Source organism: Leopardus geoffroyi, chromosome D2, assembly GCF_018350155.1.
Source record: "Leopardus geoffroyi isolate Oge1 chromosome D2, O.geoffroyi_Oge1_pat1.0, whole genome shotgun sequence".
In the NCBI taxonomy this organism is placed as follows: domain Eukaryota; kingdom Metazoa; phylum Chordata; class Mammalia; order Carnivora; family Felidae; genus Leopardus; species Leopardus geoffroyi.
The window spans coordinates 24186378-24201567 of record NC_059334.1 but is presented as its reverse complement, the minus strand read 5'-3'; the positions used below and the strand labels follow the sequence as shown (position 1 = coordinate 24201567).

At 42.1% G+C, this 15190-nt stretch overlaps 1 protein-coding gene across 1 annotated transcript in view; it reads right to left on the bottom strand.

Annotated features, from left to right (window-relative positions):
* Positions 1–15190, bottom strand: part of ARID5B (AT-rich interaction domain 5B) — a 179512-nt gene that overhangs the window by 77699 nt on the left and 86623 nt on the right. Inside the window, exon 4 of the mRNA XM_045437536.1 lies at positions 13626–13856. Within this exon, the coding sequence (XP_045293492.1) occupies positions 13626–13856 (231 nt within the window). The remainder of the gene's footprint in view (positions 1–13625; positions 13857–15190) is intronic.

Below are 15190 nucleotides of genomic sequence, written 5' to 3'. Positions count from 1 at the left end.
CTGGAAATCTAGAATTAACTGAGTTGGTGAAGCTCCATATTTGGTGAGAGGGCCAGATTCTAAACTCAGTTCTCTTGACTCCCAGTCAAGGGCCCTTTCTGGTACATTGCACTTTTTCCTAATTTCTGGGTAATTCATAGCACTAGAGTGTATCCCTCCAAAATCATGCACTTTTCCTTAAGGAAAGCCTTTTACGGGAGCCCGTGACAGCCCGGGGAACATACCCTACCTTCTGCTGCCATTTGTCATCTCAGTCTAGCACGTCAGTGCAATTGCAGCTCAAGGGTTCTGCCATCACACCTGGATGGAAGCAATTAAGGAAGGAGGAGCTGGCAGTAATCATTACCCTGTCGACTTCCACTCGTCAGCATCATGGCCACCACTACAACTTTGGGCATTCCTGCAACACTGAGTCTCAGTCTTAAGTGTGCATAAAATAAGGTAAAAATGTTGGTGACAGGACACTGCCCATTCAAATTCAGGAGGTCTGAGACTAAAAATCACAATTTTAGTGAGTTCTTCGGGAGACCAAAGATCTTTGCCCAAGCTCACTTTCTTGCCTAAGTCCCCCAGTATTCACTGAAGAAATTTTTTCCTCTTGTGCCTTAGAGTCACACAGAAACTGTGGATCTTCATTCTGAACACTGGGTTCTCAATGTTGTCAACCATAGCCATAGAAGGTTCAGTAGATAGGGCTGATTGTAACCAAGCACTGGGCTGGCTCTGATTATCTGATATCTCTGCTATTGCTGAGAAGGAAAATAATTTTGGCAATAAGAGATTCTTGGAATTTATCCGAAAGAAACCATCAAAATGCTGATGCTTTTATAAACAAAGATGTTCATTACAGTGTTAATTATACATTACCCATTGAAGCAACAAAGCTAAACAAAACCCTGGAAGAAACAAAGCAACTTCTAATAGAAAGGGATTATGTAAACTCTGATAAAGTCATTTGATTCAGTATTATGCAACCATTAAAATGGTGCTAGTGAAACTGTTCATAAGGATATGAGGAAATGTTTATAAGTGCTAAAATTTTAAGGTAAAACAACTGCATGTATAAAATGTTCTCAAGTAAATAAAAATGCTATGGAAAAAGTCTGGAAGGAAATAGATAAACCCTGATGAGATTACCAATGATATTTAGGGAGGCAAAATCAAAGAGTGGAGGAGCATACCAGCTTTGAAGCCAGACAGACCTGAACTGGAATCCAGCCTGACCACTTACTAGCCGTGTGACTTTGGGCTGATGTGACCTTTCTTAGCTTCTGCTTCCTCCCATGTGAAGTGATGGCTAATATGGGATTCCTTACAGGGGCCTTTAAGGAGTGAGATTATGTATGTAAAGGAGTTAGCATAAGGCCTGACATATGGTGCATGCTCACAGAAGAGTGGCAATTATTATTATTATTATCCTTGTCCTTTCCATAATGGAAATAATTTCATAATGAGAAAAATATTTTGAAAAACACATGAGCTGTGTTTTACTATTTTTTTCCCCCTCCTTGAAATATTGTACAAAGGGTATTCGGGATGGGGAGCATCTGGTTGACTCAAGATCCTGGTTGACTAGAGTTTGCTGCATAGGATCTCATGGTGGTGATGCCATGCCCTTCAGGACTGGGCCCCATTTGGGAAATCGAGAAGCGCAAATCGAGAAGCTGATGCCCACATCCCATTGAGGTCTTACCAATACTACACTCATGTTTAACTCCTGAATTTCCCAATCAGTTCTTCAACTGCCCAAAGGGGTCATGGACACAGGTCCTTGAGGTTATACAAGGCTGTTCAGAGGCAAGATCTTGAAGATGGGGTGAAGGCCACTTGAAAAGTATGATCAACACTCCTCTGTGTGTGAAGGACATTCCTCTCCTGGGTTGTGGATGCCAGTGAGGGCGGGATGAGCCTCTGCCCCCAGTTGGAAGAGACCAGGCCATGGTCTCTCTGCTCTCTGAGGCTACCTCCTCACCTCAGCTCCAGCAAGGTCAGCAAGACACTTTAATAGGGCTCCCTGTGGCCCCTTTTGTTCTAGTTCTGACATATTTCAACTCCCTTTCTTGAAGAACAAAGGGACAGAATGCATTCTCTATAGCATAGGGCCTGTCATCTGGACTATGATAAAGAAAAGGAGCAAAAGAATCCACTTTTACCAACATCCTTTCTCTTTCTGAAGGTGTCTGTGCTGGGAATGGGGCAGCGGTCAGCCCCTGACAGAGTATAGTTTCTGGCACTGTGCATGGTCATCTTTGTTAAAATATTTGATCTCCTATTTTATTATTTTAATTATTTATTTTTTGAGTTTATTTGAGACAGAGTGAGTGAGTGGGGGTGGGACAGAGAGAGAAGAGAGAGAATCCCAAGCAGACTCTTCACTGACAGCGCAGAGCCTGATGTGGGGCTCGAACCCACGAACCACGAGATCATGATCTGAACTGAAACCAAGAGTTGTACACTTCAGTGACTGAGCCACCCACGTGCCCCTATCTCCTATTTTAAAGACCTAATTTTCGGGGTGCCTGGGTGGCTCAGTTGGTTAGGTGTCCGGCTTCAGTTCAGGTCATGATCTCACGCTTCATGGGTTTGAGCCCCGCGTCTGCCTCTGTGCTGACAGCTCAGAGCCTGGAGCCTGCTTCGGATTCTGTGTCTCCCTCTTTCTGTGCCCCTCCCCTGCTTGTGCTCTGAATCTTTCTCTCTCTCTCTCTCTCAAAAATAAATAAACATTTAAAAAATTAAAAAGAAAATAAATAAAGACCTAATATTCACGTCTGGAACTGTGAGGAAGAAAGTGTGGCCTGTTAAACCCTGTGTGTTGTGAACTTGCCTCATCCAAAGATGGAGCTCTCCTCACTGAAGCTCTCCTGAGAGAGAGAAGGTCTCATCTTCATCCATAAAGAACACGACGCAAGTCAACAATCCACAAAGTATGCTCAGGGTGTAAGTGCCATCCACCAAGTAATCTTCCTAGTAATGAATGTGCAACGGGCTAAGCTTTTTCTTTTCCAACACTTTCTGATCTGATCCCAGTGTGAACTGTGATCTATATTATGTTTCAGATCCAGATAGCCCACATTTAATTGGAACTTGTCAATGTCCTAGATGCTAATGACCCTGCCAGTGTTCCTTGATTTTCACACCGAATTCTGAGATCTGTGGGTTAGAGGCTAGAAAGATCAGTGTGGTGACTTACGGGTACAGGCTACCATTTGCTTTAATTTATGGATGCTCCTTGACTTCCTCAGAGAACACCCTTCTAGGTTGTGCAGACTCCGGGATCTATTAAACATCATAACCAATGAAAACTCGTCAACCAAAGATCTTGACCAATTTATGAAGAACATTCCTCTGGTTTGAAGAGGTGAGTAAATGTTGAGGAAAAAAAAACATGTCCTTTGAGCTAGATACTTTCCCTTGAGAATTCAGTCAATTGGCAATGAGCTAAATAAAGATTGAGGTTAAGAAATACTTGACTTTAAGGAAGGAGATACAATGATAATTTGAAGCCTTCTGACATCTGGCAGGATTTTTACTCACTTACACAAACATGTTTTGATACAGAGGTGAGTAACGCATGATTCTTACTCCCTCTAGGAGCTTAGAATCTAGGGAAGAGAAATGCAATAGAATCCATTAACTTTAATACCAAACAGAAGAAAAAAGCAACTTTGAGAAAGTACTGAGGAACACAGAAGGACACGGAGTGAAGTGTTCTAGAAGATTGTTCTGAATCTACAGTTTCAACCTAGAAGCAGCCCCTAAACGTCCAGGAAACCAAGCAGGCACCTCAGTCCTTTACCCCCTGCTGCAAAGTTGATGCATCTCTCCTTCTCCTTCTTATAGGCCCAAGGGGAAATTTCCAATTTAATAAGAGACAAGTTGATTTTTCCTCCAAGAGGCTTCCCCTGGGTCCTAACCACAATGGGGTCTCTGAGAGAAGGACTCAGAAGCACCGGCTCCCTCAGGGGAAGGTGACATCTTCTAGGAAGAAAAAAAGTTTTGCTTGCAGAGGCTGGTATTTTGTTTGTTTTGTTTTGTGTGTGTGTGTGTGTGTGTGTGTGTGTGTATGTGTGTGTTTTAAGGTCTATGCTGAAAGCTAAAAATGGCAGAGGAAACAATCTCTTTCTTTGAGCTTCAAAGTCTGGAAGTCTGGAGTATTTTCCATCTTCTCACCTGAAATAACTTCCTTTTTTTTTTTTTTTTTGAATCCCTCAAGGTCCAGTTGAAGATCCACTTCCTTTCAGAGCCTTCTCCTGACATCCGGGCCCTCTTTTACATCTTTTAATTCCAGGGGCACCTACAATTTGGCCTCCTCTGGTTAGCCTTTAGTGGACTGCCTTGCAGTGCCCATTATATGGCAGAGCTTTCCCATTTACAAAGCTTGACAGATATCATCTCCTCTGAACATCAAAATAAGTCCTGAATCTTAGCCCCATGCTTCTGTCACTTTAGGGTGGAAAAGTGTACCCCCTGGGGTCAGCAGACTGGGGTGGGGGTGCTAACTCCCACTTTGGCAACGTGCTAGATCTGTGACCCCGAAATAACTATGTTATAAGGCTGCTCGTGGTAAGATGAGGAATTGTTAAGAAGATCACAATAATATCTATAGTGGTCCATCACTCTATGTCTTATCTCTGCCAACTCAAGTTTTAAGTGTCTTAGAGCAGAGACCCATGTCCCAACAATGCCTGGACCTCCGCCTTCAACAGAGCCGGTGCTCAATGCATGAATGGAAGCACCCAGAAGTATTAGAACGTACCAGTCTTTTTCTGCCCAAATCCCATCTGTTCTTCAGTCTTCCATGATGGCAACTGGAGAGCCAAAAAGGCCGTTCAGAGAAGAGACTCTCAGGGAGAGAGTTTCTAGGCAACTTCCAGAGGGAGCATAAAGCCCAGATGATGGAGTCGAGGCCCACGCCAGCCAGCGATGAGAAGATTTCCTGAGCAGGCAGTGCCGCCTGCACCTGTGCCAAGAGCTTGGCTAGTCTGCCTCCTTTGAAAACCCATTACCAGATCATGGCAAGCAAAATTTAATTTTAAGAAGGGAAATGATTTATGTGCTACAGGAATAAAGAAGTGACAGAAGCAGGAAAGCTTGCATACATTTCATTTTTTGAAATTAGACCTATAATTTTTTCATTAAGGGAGGATGCCAAGTTGGGAAAGCCAATGCGTTCCTAAGCAGAAAATTACAGAGAGGTGTATAATCAAAGTCCTGTCAGCATCACAACCCCGTGCCTTAAAAAGAGTCCATGGGAACACAGGGCAGTTTACTATCTGCCCCTTTCAACCTCCAGCTCTCACAGCACTCTCTATTTATACCTGCTTCTGTGATGAGATGGGGAGCACCACTCTGGCTGGTGTGCAGAAGAGACCGCAGGCCAGCAAAGGCTGAATCAGGGAGGCTGGTAGAATACAGACAAGCGAGGACGGTGGCTGGCATCAACGTTTCCTGATCATATTTTGAATCGTCATGATCATTCCTCTCCTAACCTCTCCAACACACACCAGTCTCTCTAAAGCCTACAGAACCCACTGTATATTCATTATCTAGAGAGCTGGTGACCAGTTATCTGTTTCCAGGCAGCCGGATCTTAGGAAGCTGGAACGATCTTTCTGAGCCGGGTCCAAGCTGAAAGGCAGTCTAGCGTCATTGTTCAGAGCATGGACGCTGAGCCAGAGTGTCTAGGTTCAAACCCTGGTTCTGCCACTTGATAGTTAGGTAACTTTACTGTGCATAAGTGTTCTTACTTCAAAAAATGGGGGAGAGCAATGATATTGACACAGAGTATTTATGCATCCACTCACTCATTTAACCCAATATTTATTACACACCTACTGTGTGTCTAGTATTGTTCTGGTCCCTGGGTGGGTACAGGGTTGTGAACCCGCTTTTTTTAAAGTTTACTTATTTATTGAGAGAGCGAGTGAGCGTGGGAGGGGCAGACAGAGAGAATCCCAAGCAGGGAGGCAGTGCTCGAACTCTCAAACTGTAAGATCATGACCTGAGCCAAAATCAAGAGTCAGACACTTAACTGACTGAGCCACCCAGGTGCCCCACGTGAACCTGCTCTTAAAGAGCTTACATTATAACACAGGTGGGGATGGGGGAGACAGACGATAAACATATAACAAAACAAATATGATAGTTAATCTCAGATAGAGATAAGTTATAGGACGGTAAGTATATGTTGGATGACGGGGTACAGCAGAACACGTGAAAAGGGGCAAGTCAGAGAAGACTTGTCTGGGGAGCAGACATCTGAGCTGAGGATGCAATGATGAGAAGAAGCCAGACCCATGATATCTGGGGAAACACATTCCATGCAGAAGGACAAACAAGTATTTCTGGAATGAGTGGTTGTTGAATGATCTTTACTAGCAAATGATACCTCATTTCCCCAGTAGTCTGTATAGGTATGAAATAATTCTATAAATGTTTTTTTGAGGAACCACTATGGACTTGGCAGGTGGGTAAGGTTGTGTGGGGTGGTGCAAGAGGTACAAGAAGATTTAGTTAATGATGAGTACTTTAGTACTTGCCATGGACCATCTAAGTGTCCTAATCCTCACAGCTCTTGAGGTATGGTTAATACCCACGGCATGCCTATCCCATATTTTCCCAATCTTCTCCCCACATACCACACTGTAAGATCATTAGGAGTATAAATTGTTTTGTCTTATTTACAACTGTGTGCACAGGGACAAGAACAATACCTGGCACATGGTAGGTGTGTAATAGATATTGGTGCAATGCATAAATGGACAAGAACATACTGAGTGTCAGGCACTGTGGTGGGCTCCCAGCATCCCCAGACAGCCTCGCTATAGTCCAAGGAACTTTAATCAATCCAATTTCCTTGAGCAGATAGAATGAAGGGGTTTAGAGGGTATCTTTTGCTATCAAGAGGATTTTACAAATCAAGCGAATACAGACTTATTCTGATCCTCATTCTACCATCCCTACCCTAAGTAGCACTTTTGCCTGTGATTTTTCAATGACCTGGTTCTTTCCTGTGGTGTGTGTGTGTGTGTGTGTGTGTGTGTGTGTGTTAACTGATAAAAATATCTATTTCACCCTAGAGAGGAATATGTTGATCTTGCTAATGTAATGGGATATAACTTTCTTGCTTTTCTAAATGAAATGCTAGGTGAAATATTAGCCAATATAGACACAAATCCTTTCTTCTGGAGTGAACAAGAGTTTATTGTACCCGTGAGTCCAAATAGTTTTTAATAACCCATTGAGTCCCCTCGGCTACAAAAGGAGTCCACAGTTATTTTAAAATATCCCTTCAAGTTCCAAAAATAGAAAAGAAATCCGTGAATCCTACCCATTCCATATAGCATGACTCTGAAAGTTAACTTGCAGTAACAACATAAAAATTCTGTTCGTTAACCCTCCACAGAGATGGTACCCTAGCTTCCAATGCCTCTGCCCCAGGAGTTCTGCTCTCCAGCCCTCTTTGTGTCTTAGCGTCCTGGAAGCCAAGGCCATATGTTAATCATTACATGTACTATTGAGCACATCCGATATACCACTACATTTACTACGTTGTATGATGAACTTAAACATTCCTCTGCCCCTACTTGGGCAGCACATGCAATAAACAGAAAGTACCAAGCATGGTCCTGGGTAGGCCACTATCTAATGGCAAACAGAATCTCTAGAAAATTTCCAAGACAAAACACTCCTCCAAGAGAGATCTCTGAAGGTTAAGGTCTTCTGCATAAATAGCAATATACAAGAAGCATGGCTCCTTTTCCACTCTGCTTCAATTAAAGAGAAACATCTGCCTTGTTATCATTTGGGAGATCGGTGGGCACTGCAGGCAGGCAGCAAAAGCCTGAATGTGGACAGGGGCCAGGAGCAAGGCCATTTGATCATCGAAATCCACTGTGACCATGAAACCTACTTTGGCAAGGAAAAAAAAAAAATGTTTACTCACTTACAAATTCCCATGATCCTTAACAAAACAACTGCCTTTCCTTTCATTTCCAGCAAAACATGTGATGTTTAGAGGGAAGAGGCACAGTCCAGCTCGTCCTCTGCTTCAAAATAATTTTATGCATCCTGAATTTTCTTTCATAAGAAGTCAAAGTTTCATTCCTCTTCTGTTTTCCTCCCTCCCTTGGCTTTTTCTTCTTTTGTCTAGAATGTCATTATTTCACCCAACAGGAAAACAGAAATGGAAAGTTCAGTGCAGAGTCAGAAAAGATTCTTTAAAACATACTGTAAAAAGTAGGAAAGTTTTCTTTTCCATTATGGTTCTAGAAAGAGTCCCAGGGCCTTAGAGGAACAGTTCCTTTATTATTTACAGAGCAAGATCAGTGTAGATGATTCTAAGTTGTCCAAGTCCTAAGTTCTAATAGAAACAGTAGAGAATCTTCATTCACCATGAGGACTTTTTTTTTGGTCAAGCGGATACAGATTTAGTCTGAGTCTGGCGATGAGCTATTACTACCCGGTTTTAAAGATGGGACAAGTGAGGGGACTTACATCTCTTGCCCAGAGGAATAGCAAATCAGACAGGCGAGCCTTGATTAATACTGTGCTTGTTTGTAAGCCTGGCACTTCTTTCCCCTAAATGGTGCCATGCTCCTTGCGCTTCAGCAAAGGGTATGTTTTAATGCTGATGTAGCCACCTTCTCCCTGAGGGGAGGACCTCATGGTTTCCTGCACGTGGACCAAATGCCAAGACGGCAGTCCATCTCATCTCTGCTCTTTTCAGGTGAATTACCACATCCTTCCTTTAACTCCATCCCATTCCTTGGTCAAGGAATACACACACACACACACACACACACACACACACACCCCGACTCCAAAGAACTTAGGAGAATGTCTTATGTCTCTTTGTAATTCAAAACTCAGACTAAAATAAACTGTATCTTTTGTTATATTTTTAATTAACCATATCTTAATCCATTTAGTTCCACCCATATTTACGGACTGATTTCATCTCATTTATATATACTGGGTCCACCTTACATCTGATAAAGCTGGTACTTTAAAGTTGTCCATGTACCTACTGTACTGTGCACACCTCTGTTTGGAGTTGGCTGTCAACACTTCACACATGTGAAATCAATCGTGTGATAGTCATGTAAACAGCACGCATGACAAACTGGTAGGCATTTTATTGTTCTAACAGGGAAAATAGGCAAAATGGGTGCACGTGTATGTTTTTCCTACCGTCCAGACAATAGCATGATATAAATGATGGTATGCGTTTTACAAAAGAGGAATCAAATTATAAAAAGAGGTAAAAGCAAGGTGGGGGGATGGTTGAAGAATGCCTCGTGCTAGGAGAGTCTAACAGGACAGTGGGGGCAGGAATTATGCACAGGGGAGAGATTTTTATGAGAAAAATTGTCATTCGTAATGTCACTGTCCCTTCATTATTATTATAATCTCATTTCCTAATTGCATGTGCAATACAACCAGTTTTCGTAATGCTTTAATGGGGAGTCCATTGCTTTAGTTTTAAAAATAGTCCCTTTTCTTGTGCTGAGAAAACAGCACATTGCCTTTAAGAGCATTGTAACTGACAAGACGGAAGGATTCAGGCAGGATGTCGAGGCTCAAGCTTTTCAATCACCTGCCATTAATATGATTCGATTTATGCTTATGTCATAGGTTTAGATATCGCACAGCGCTGTAAGCAGGGAAGGGACTTGAATAAAATACAGGGACGAAAGCAGATGGTATGCTATCAAAACCCTTCAAGCCTAAAATAACCTTTCCCAAGTAAGGAGGATAGTTAATTAAAACCAGGATATATTTACTCTATTCTGAATATCTCAATGTAAATAAAAATCAAAATGACACCACTGTAATGTGGGACTAAATGATGAAATTTCATCTATTCTATTTTTCTTTAATAGTTTCTAATCAAACTTTTCATTAAACAGCTTCATAAAATTCCATGGAGAATTTATTTATAGGGATTCATTGTAGATTTAAAAGCCTTACTTTTATTGTTCAATTAAACCTGTTATTCAGTGGACAACATTGAAACAGTGGGGAGGGGGGATGATGTCTGAGCAGTTGGAAGAGGCTGTCACACGCACAGAGGATGTGGGTCATCTCTGCCCAAGAAAGCCTAGTTTGGGCTCTAAAGCCACTGCCTGGGTTCGTCCCAGCCCTGGTCCACAGACTCATATTCCTGTCCCCCTGGTAAAGAGAAGGCACCAGTCCATTTATTGGGGGCAAACCAAGTAAGGGAAGGACAACGGTTCACCCAGGGTGAAGGCAGCCATTCTTAACATGGAGAGTCAGGACATGAATTGTCAGTGATCTAGGTATTTCCAAAACTTTTCTATTAGCCTTTCTCCCTATCCTTTTTTTTTTTCTCTTAAGTTTTTATTATTTATTTACTTTTGAGAGGGAAAGCACGAGTGGGAGAGGAGCAGAGAGAGTGGGAGAGACAGAATCCCAAGCAGGCTCTGTGCTGTTGGCGTGGAACCCAATGCGGGGCTCGAACCCACGAGCTATGAGATCATGACCTGAGTGGAAGTCAGATGCTTAACTGACTGAGCCACCCAGGCGCCCCTCTCCCTGTCCTTTAAAACCAGACCCAGTCCTGCCTTTTTCATGAGGCTTTCCCTGACCCCCCTCCAAGGATCACCCCCCTCCCTGCCCGGCCAGCCCAGTGCTAAATTCCTCCTGTGCTTGCTTTCTGCAACACTCACCAAATACTTAATCATTGACTTTCTTGTAACATTAGTTAACCTTTCAGGTGTGTTAATCCTGTCTTCCCCAATTAGATTTTTAAATCCTCCAAGCAAGCAAGAACCGTGTTTTATTTATCTTCTGAACGCCCTCTCTCACCCCCACTCCATAATCCCATTTAAGAGGAGAAAGCAGAAAATATATTAGTTAATAAAACAAACATTATTTAATCATAGGAAAGCAGACACTGTCCTTTTGAGAAGGGCCTTGCAGGTACGTTATGGCAATTTATGAATTCCATGTGTCAAAGGTGTAGCTGATAAATGCTATAAACCCTTTGCCATCAGCTCCACCATTCACCCACCTGGTGATATGGCTAATAAAATTTGATTTTTACAGCCTAGGCATACTGTTACCTAAATTACATTTGACCAATTACTGAAGTCACCAAATGTGTGGTACAGAATATATACTGTGTAGAAAATTCATCTGTGGGCCCCCTGGCACTCGCGGTAATCTGACAGAAGTGCTTCAGTCATCTGGCAGTGTTTAATATTAGGAACATTTGTTTAATGCTAATGAAATTTATGTTCTCCTACCAACTGTTAGTTGGTTGGAGAAACCCAACCCCACATTTTAACAAACTCTTTAACCCATGTTGCTTTCAAATACAACCAATTGGAGGTTTAAAAGGGTGTTTTCTGGAAATTTAGATGTGTGACCCAACGTGGAAGGTGGGGGAGGGATGTTGGCGAAGGTATGCAAATCAGGTCAAAATAAGCTCTTTTGCGGGGGGGAAAGGGTGTCCACTTAGGAGAATGAAATACTATATGAAGTACAAACTCAACTAATATTAAAGATTAAAGAAAAATCTAATATTCTAATGATTAGGCTAGCCATCTAAAAGCTCTTTAAAGGTACCTTTATTCCAAAAGAAAGCTTCCACTTTAAGAGGCTGGAGAAGAAAAACAGCATTAAAATTAGCTTTACCAGAAGAAAGTTCAGGAAAACATTCAAAAGTCAGATGCTTGTGTTTGTGAGAACATTTAAAACTAATTTAGTAACTCTTAACAACCATTGTGATCACTGTTAAATTGGAACTTCTTTCTATTACCAATTCCAGACACAACAGCTTTCAAGCTCAATGACTAATAACTCTTAAATTAGCCAAAAAGGTTAAAACATTTTTCATCATGTTACATTGTGATGCTCTTGGAATACTCTTAAGTGAGGGAAAGCATTCTTTCAGTTTTATTTTGTGTCAGAAATTTACAGACCTCTTCAGTGGCAAGCAGGACAGAGGGGTTTGGATGTCAGGGATATGGGGAAAAAAAAAACAACCCTCAAAACAGAAGTGTTAAAAAGGGAAGATTTGTAGAGGTTGATCTGAAAAGAGAAGGTATTAAAAAATGTATTGGACACATTCATCTACTTGAATACAAAAGGTTATTTGAGTATTAAACAATTCTTCTTGGAAAAAGGAGAAAATAACTTATAGAAACACTACTATTCTCTTATAGAATGGCAGTCGTTCGGTAAGCCAGAGCTGTGAAAGGCATCCGACAAAAAAGTTTGTAAGGAAAAAAGAAAAAGCCAGGTCCAATGAACCTAGGTGCCCTACTTCTTTTCTCCCTTCTTTGTTGGATTATACATCATCCCCTCATCCTCACCCCTACGTACAACACCCCCTTGAAACAGGTGGAAGGCTGCTGAGGTCATGAATACAGTGGATTTCTCAAACCATGCTGAGGCCTGCAATTGTTAGCAGAATAATCTGAATCTGAATAACCCACAAACTAGGGATCCTTGGGAAAACATTAGCCAAAGGAATCAAGGAGTGTTCCAACTCAAGAGGACCCCATTAGTGCTCCCTCTGGGCCAGTGGTCTCAGACTCTTCTTCACCCCAGGACCCATGAGAGATTCAGCATGGGTCGGTCATCATACTGGTCGCTCCATGGTGGCAATTCCCAAAGAAGGGGTAGGTGGGGGAGTTTCATGCCTCTGTAAGTACAGGAATTTCCAGGGAACATTTATAACTTGATAAAGCACCCCCAGGGCATTCTGATATCCCTGCCCAGCCTATTGAGAACCACGATATGATCCAGTCTCTTCAACAAACAGATGAGAAAATGAAGATGTGAGAGATGTGACCCTGGCTTGCCTCCAGTCATTCACTGCATCATGCAAGGTCTCCCAAATGTATATCTCTTCTCCTCCTTCACTTCTATCTATAGAGACACATGACTGATCAGCTAGGCAGAGATGCAGATAAAGATATGTGTGCATATATCCATCTTTGGTGGGCATGGTGTACAAAAAATATATATAGATATCTGAATATAGATATATAAATAAGTATAAAAATGTACACAGATATCTGAATATAGATATATAAATAAATCTCTCTATATTTTTTTATACACTGTGCCCACCAAAGATGGATATATATGTGCATACATATATATATATATATATATATATATTAAAAAAATTAAGGGGCATGGGGATCTATCTATCATCAGTCTATCTGTTCACCTTTATAGTACTGAAGTAGTCACAACTGGTGCATTTTTATAGTTCCTTATAACACGGAAAAGGGCATGATCAATTAAAAACAAAAATCAGTATCCAAATAGCCAAAGCCTTTGAAGAAAGAACTAACACGGAAGCTTCTTGTCTGAAAGTCCAATTTCAAGGTCGACCAAGCAACTTTGGACCCTATACCGAACAACAAATTCTAAATAATAACCTTTTACCCTGGTAAACAGAGGCTGCCGAAGAGGCAATGACACTTCACGCCACAATAATTTTGGGGGGAGGGGAGGGGAGGGGTGGCACACAGAGATTGTGAAAATAAGCCTTGTTCCCCATCACCGCTCTTTACAAGAACCGAAAACAACTAAACACACACGCGCAAGTTTCAGGTAGGAAAAAAAAAAAAAAAAAGACTCACCAAACTCATCGCATATACTCTCATTTTCAATGAGAGTTGGGTGGTCAAACGTGTCTCGACAGTACAGGATCTGAGGGTTCTTGCTGACCACCGCAATGCCCCCCAGGGCTAACGCAAACTGGTCCGTTAGAATGGAAGACGGCTTATCCTGGATGCGTTTCAGCATCGATCGGTACCGGCAGTACTGAGGGTAGCTGAGAACGATCACGTTGGTTTCTTCCTCATCCTCCCCTAGACAAACGAGAAAAAGCTCCCATTACTTTCTTCCCTCCAACAAAGAGCTGTCCAGGTTATGGCATGATTTCAGTGATCACTCTGGTTTTGTATTAAAATGTGTCTTCAGTGAGACTCTTCTACCAGGTCATGTTTGTCTCTGTCTGGCTGACGTGGGCATTCTCCCAGCCCCACCTCACCAACCCAATTCCACTAAAAAACCTTGGGTTACTGGCAGGGAAAAGAAAAAGTGGGGAAAAGAAAGAGATGGGGTGATCTCATAGACAGATTCAGATTAAACAATGTTTGGGTCACCAGAAAGCAGCAGAACCAAAAAACTGTTTTGAAAGAGTCTGATATATATTTTAAGCATTAAAGTCACTCATCATAGGAAAAATCAGAATTTTGTGGAGCTTCTTTATACATATTTCCAGAGTCTGGTATTGCTACATTTTTGGATTATATATTCTTTCAGTGCTGGAAGTCTCTGTAAAGGTCATCTGACCCCAGAGAGATGTCCATAAGTTCAAATAGCATCATCATCAAATCTGGTGGTGGGTAGTGCCATTCAACAAATATTTCTGGTTCTTTTTATGGTCGTGTGGAAAGACCGTGCTTCCTGGCCCACTGGAGTCAAGTGACCATGTGACTTGTTTTGGCCAATAAAATGTGACAGAAGTGAGTGGCTACTTTAGGGGCCAGTGTTTGACTGACAACACTCTCTTTCCCTTTGTCCTGGGCATCTGTAATGATTCAGATAGTGGCTACTCTGCCAGTCAGGGTCTTGGAGTAAGAATCACATGGAGCAGAGACCCGTCCTTGATCCTAAATGGACACAGAACACAAGCACAAAAGGAACCTTTGTTGTTGTAAGTGAGGCTGTGATTTGGGGGGTTATTTGTTTTTGCAGCATGATCTATCCCAACTTGATTGATACCTCCACCTTCTTTGCCCTCCCCCCTTCTCCTACCCCCTACCTTCTAATGTTCCTCCAATCCATCTGGTAACTTGGCACAACTCAGAGAACCATGCTGAGAGGACTCCCCAAGCATCCTTGTGACAGCTCCATCAGAACCAACTTAGCTCAGAACATTTCAGCCACTTTAATGAAACTCTCTTTTACAATGATCTTAATGCTTATCTACACCTCTCTATATTAAGTGATTATTTATAAAAACCAGATTCTGCATGGAGGAATCCTGCCTTCATCTTAAGCCTGAGAAATGGCAAAAACTCCCCTTTGGTAGCCTGCCACCTGCACAATGTCAAGCTGAATTTAGGCTCCATGACCCAGTCTGCCATCACTCTTTATAACCACTCCGTCAGGGCGTTTGTAAGCAATTCCCAGATAT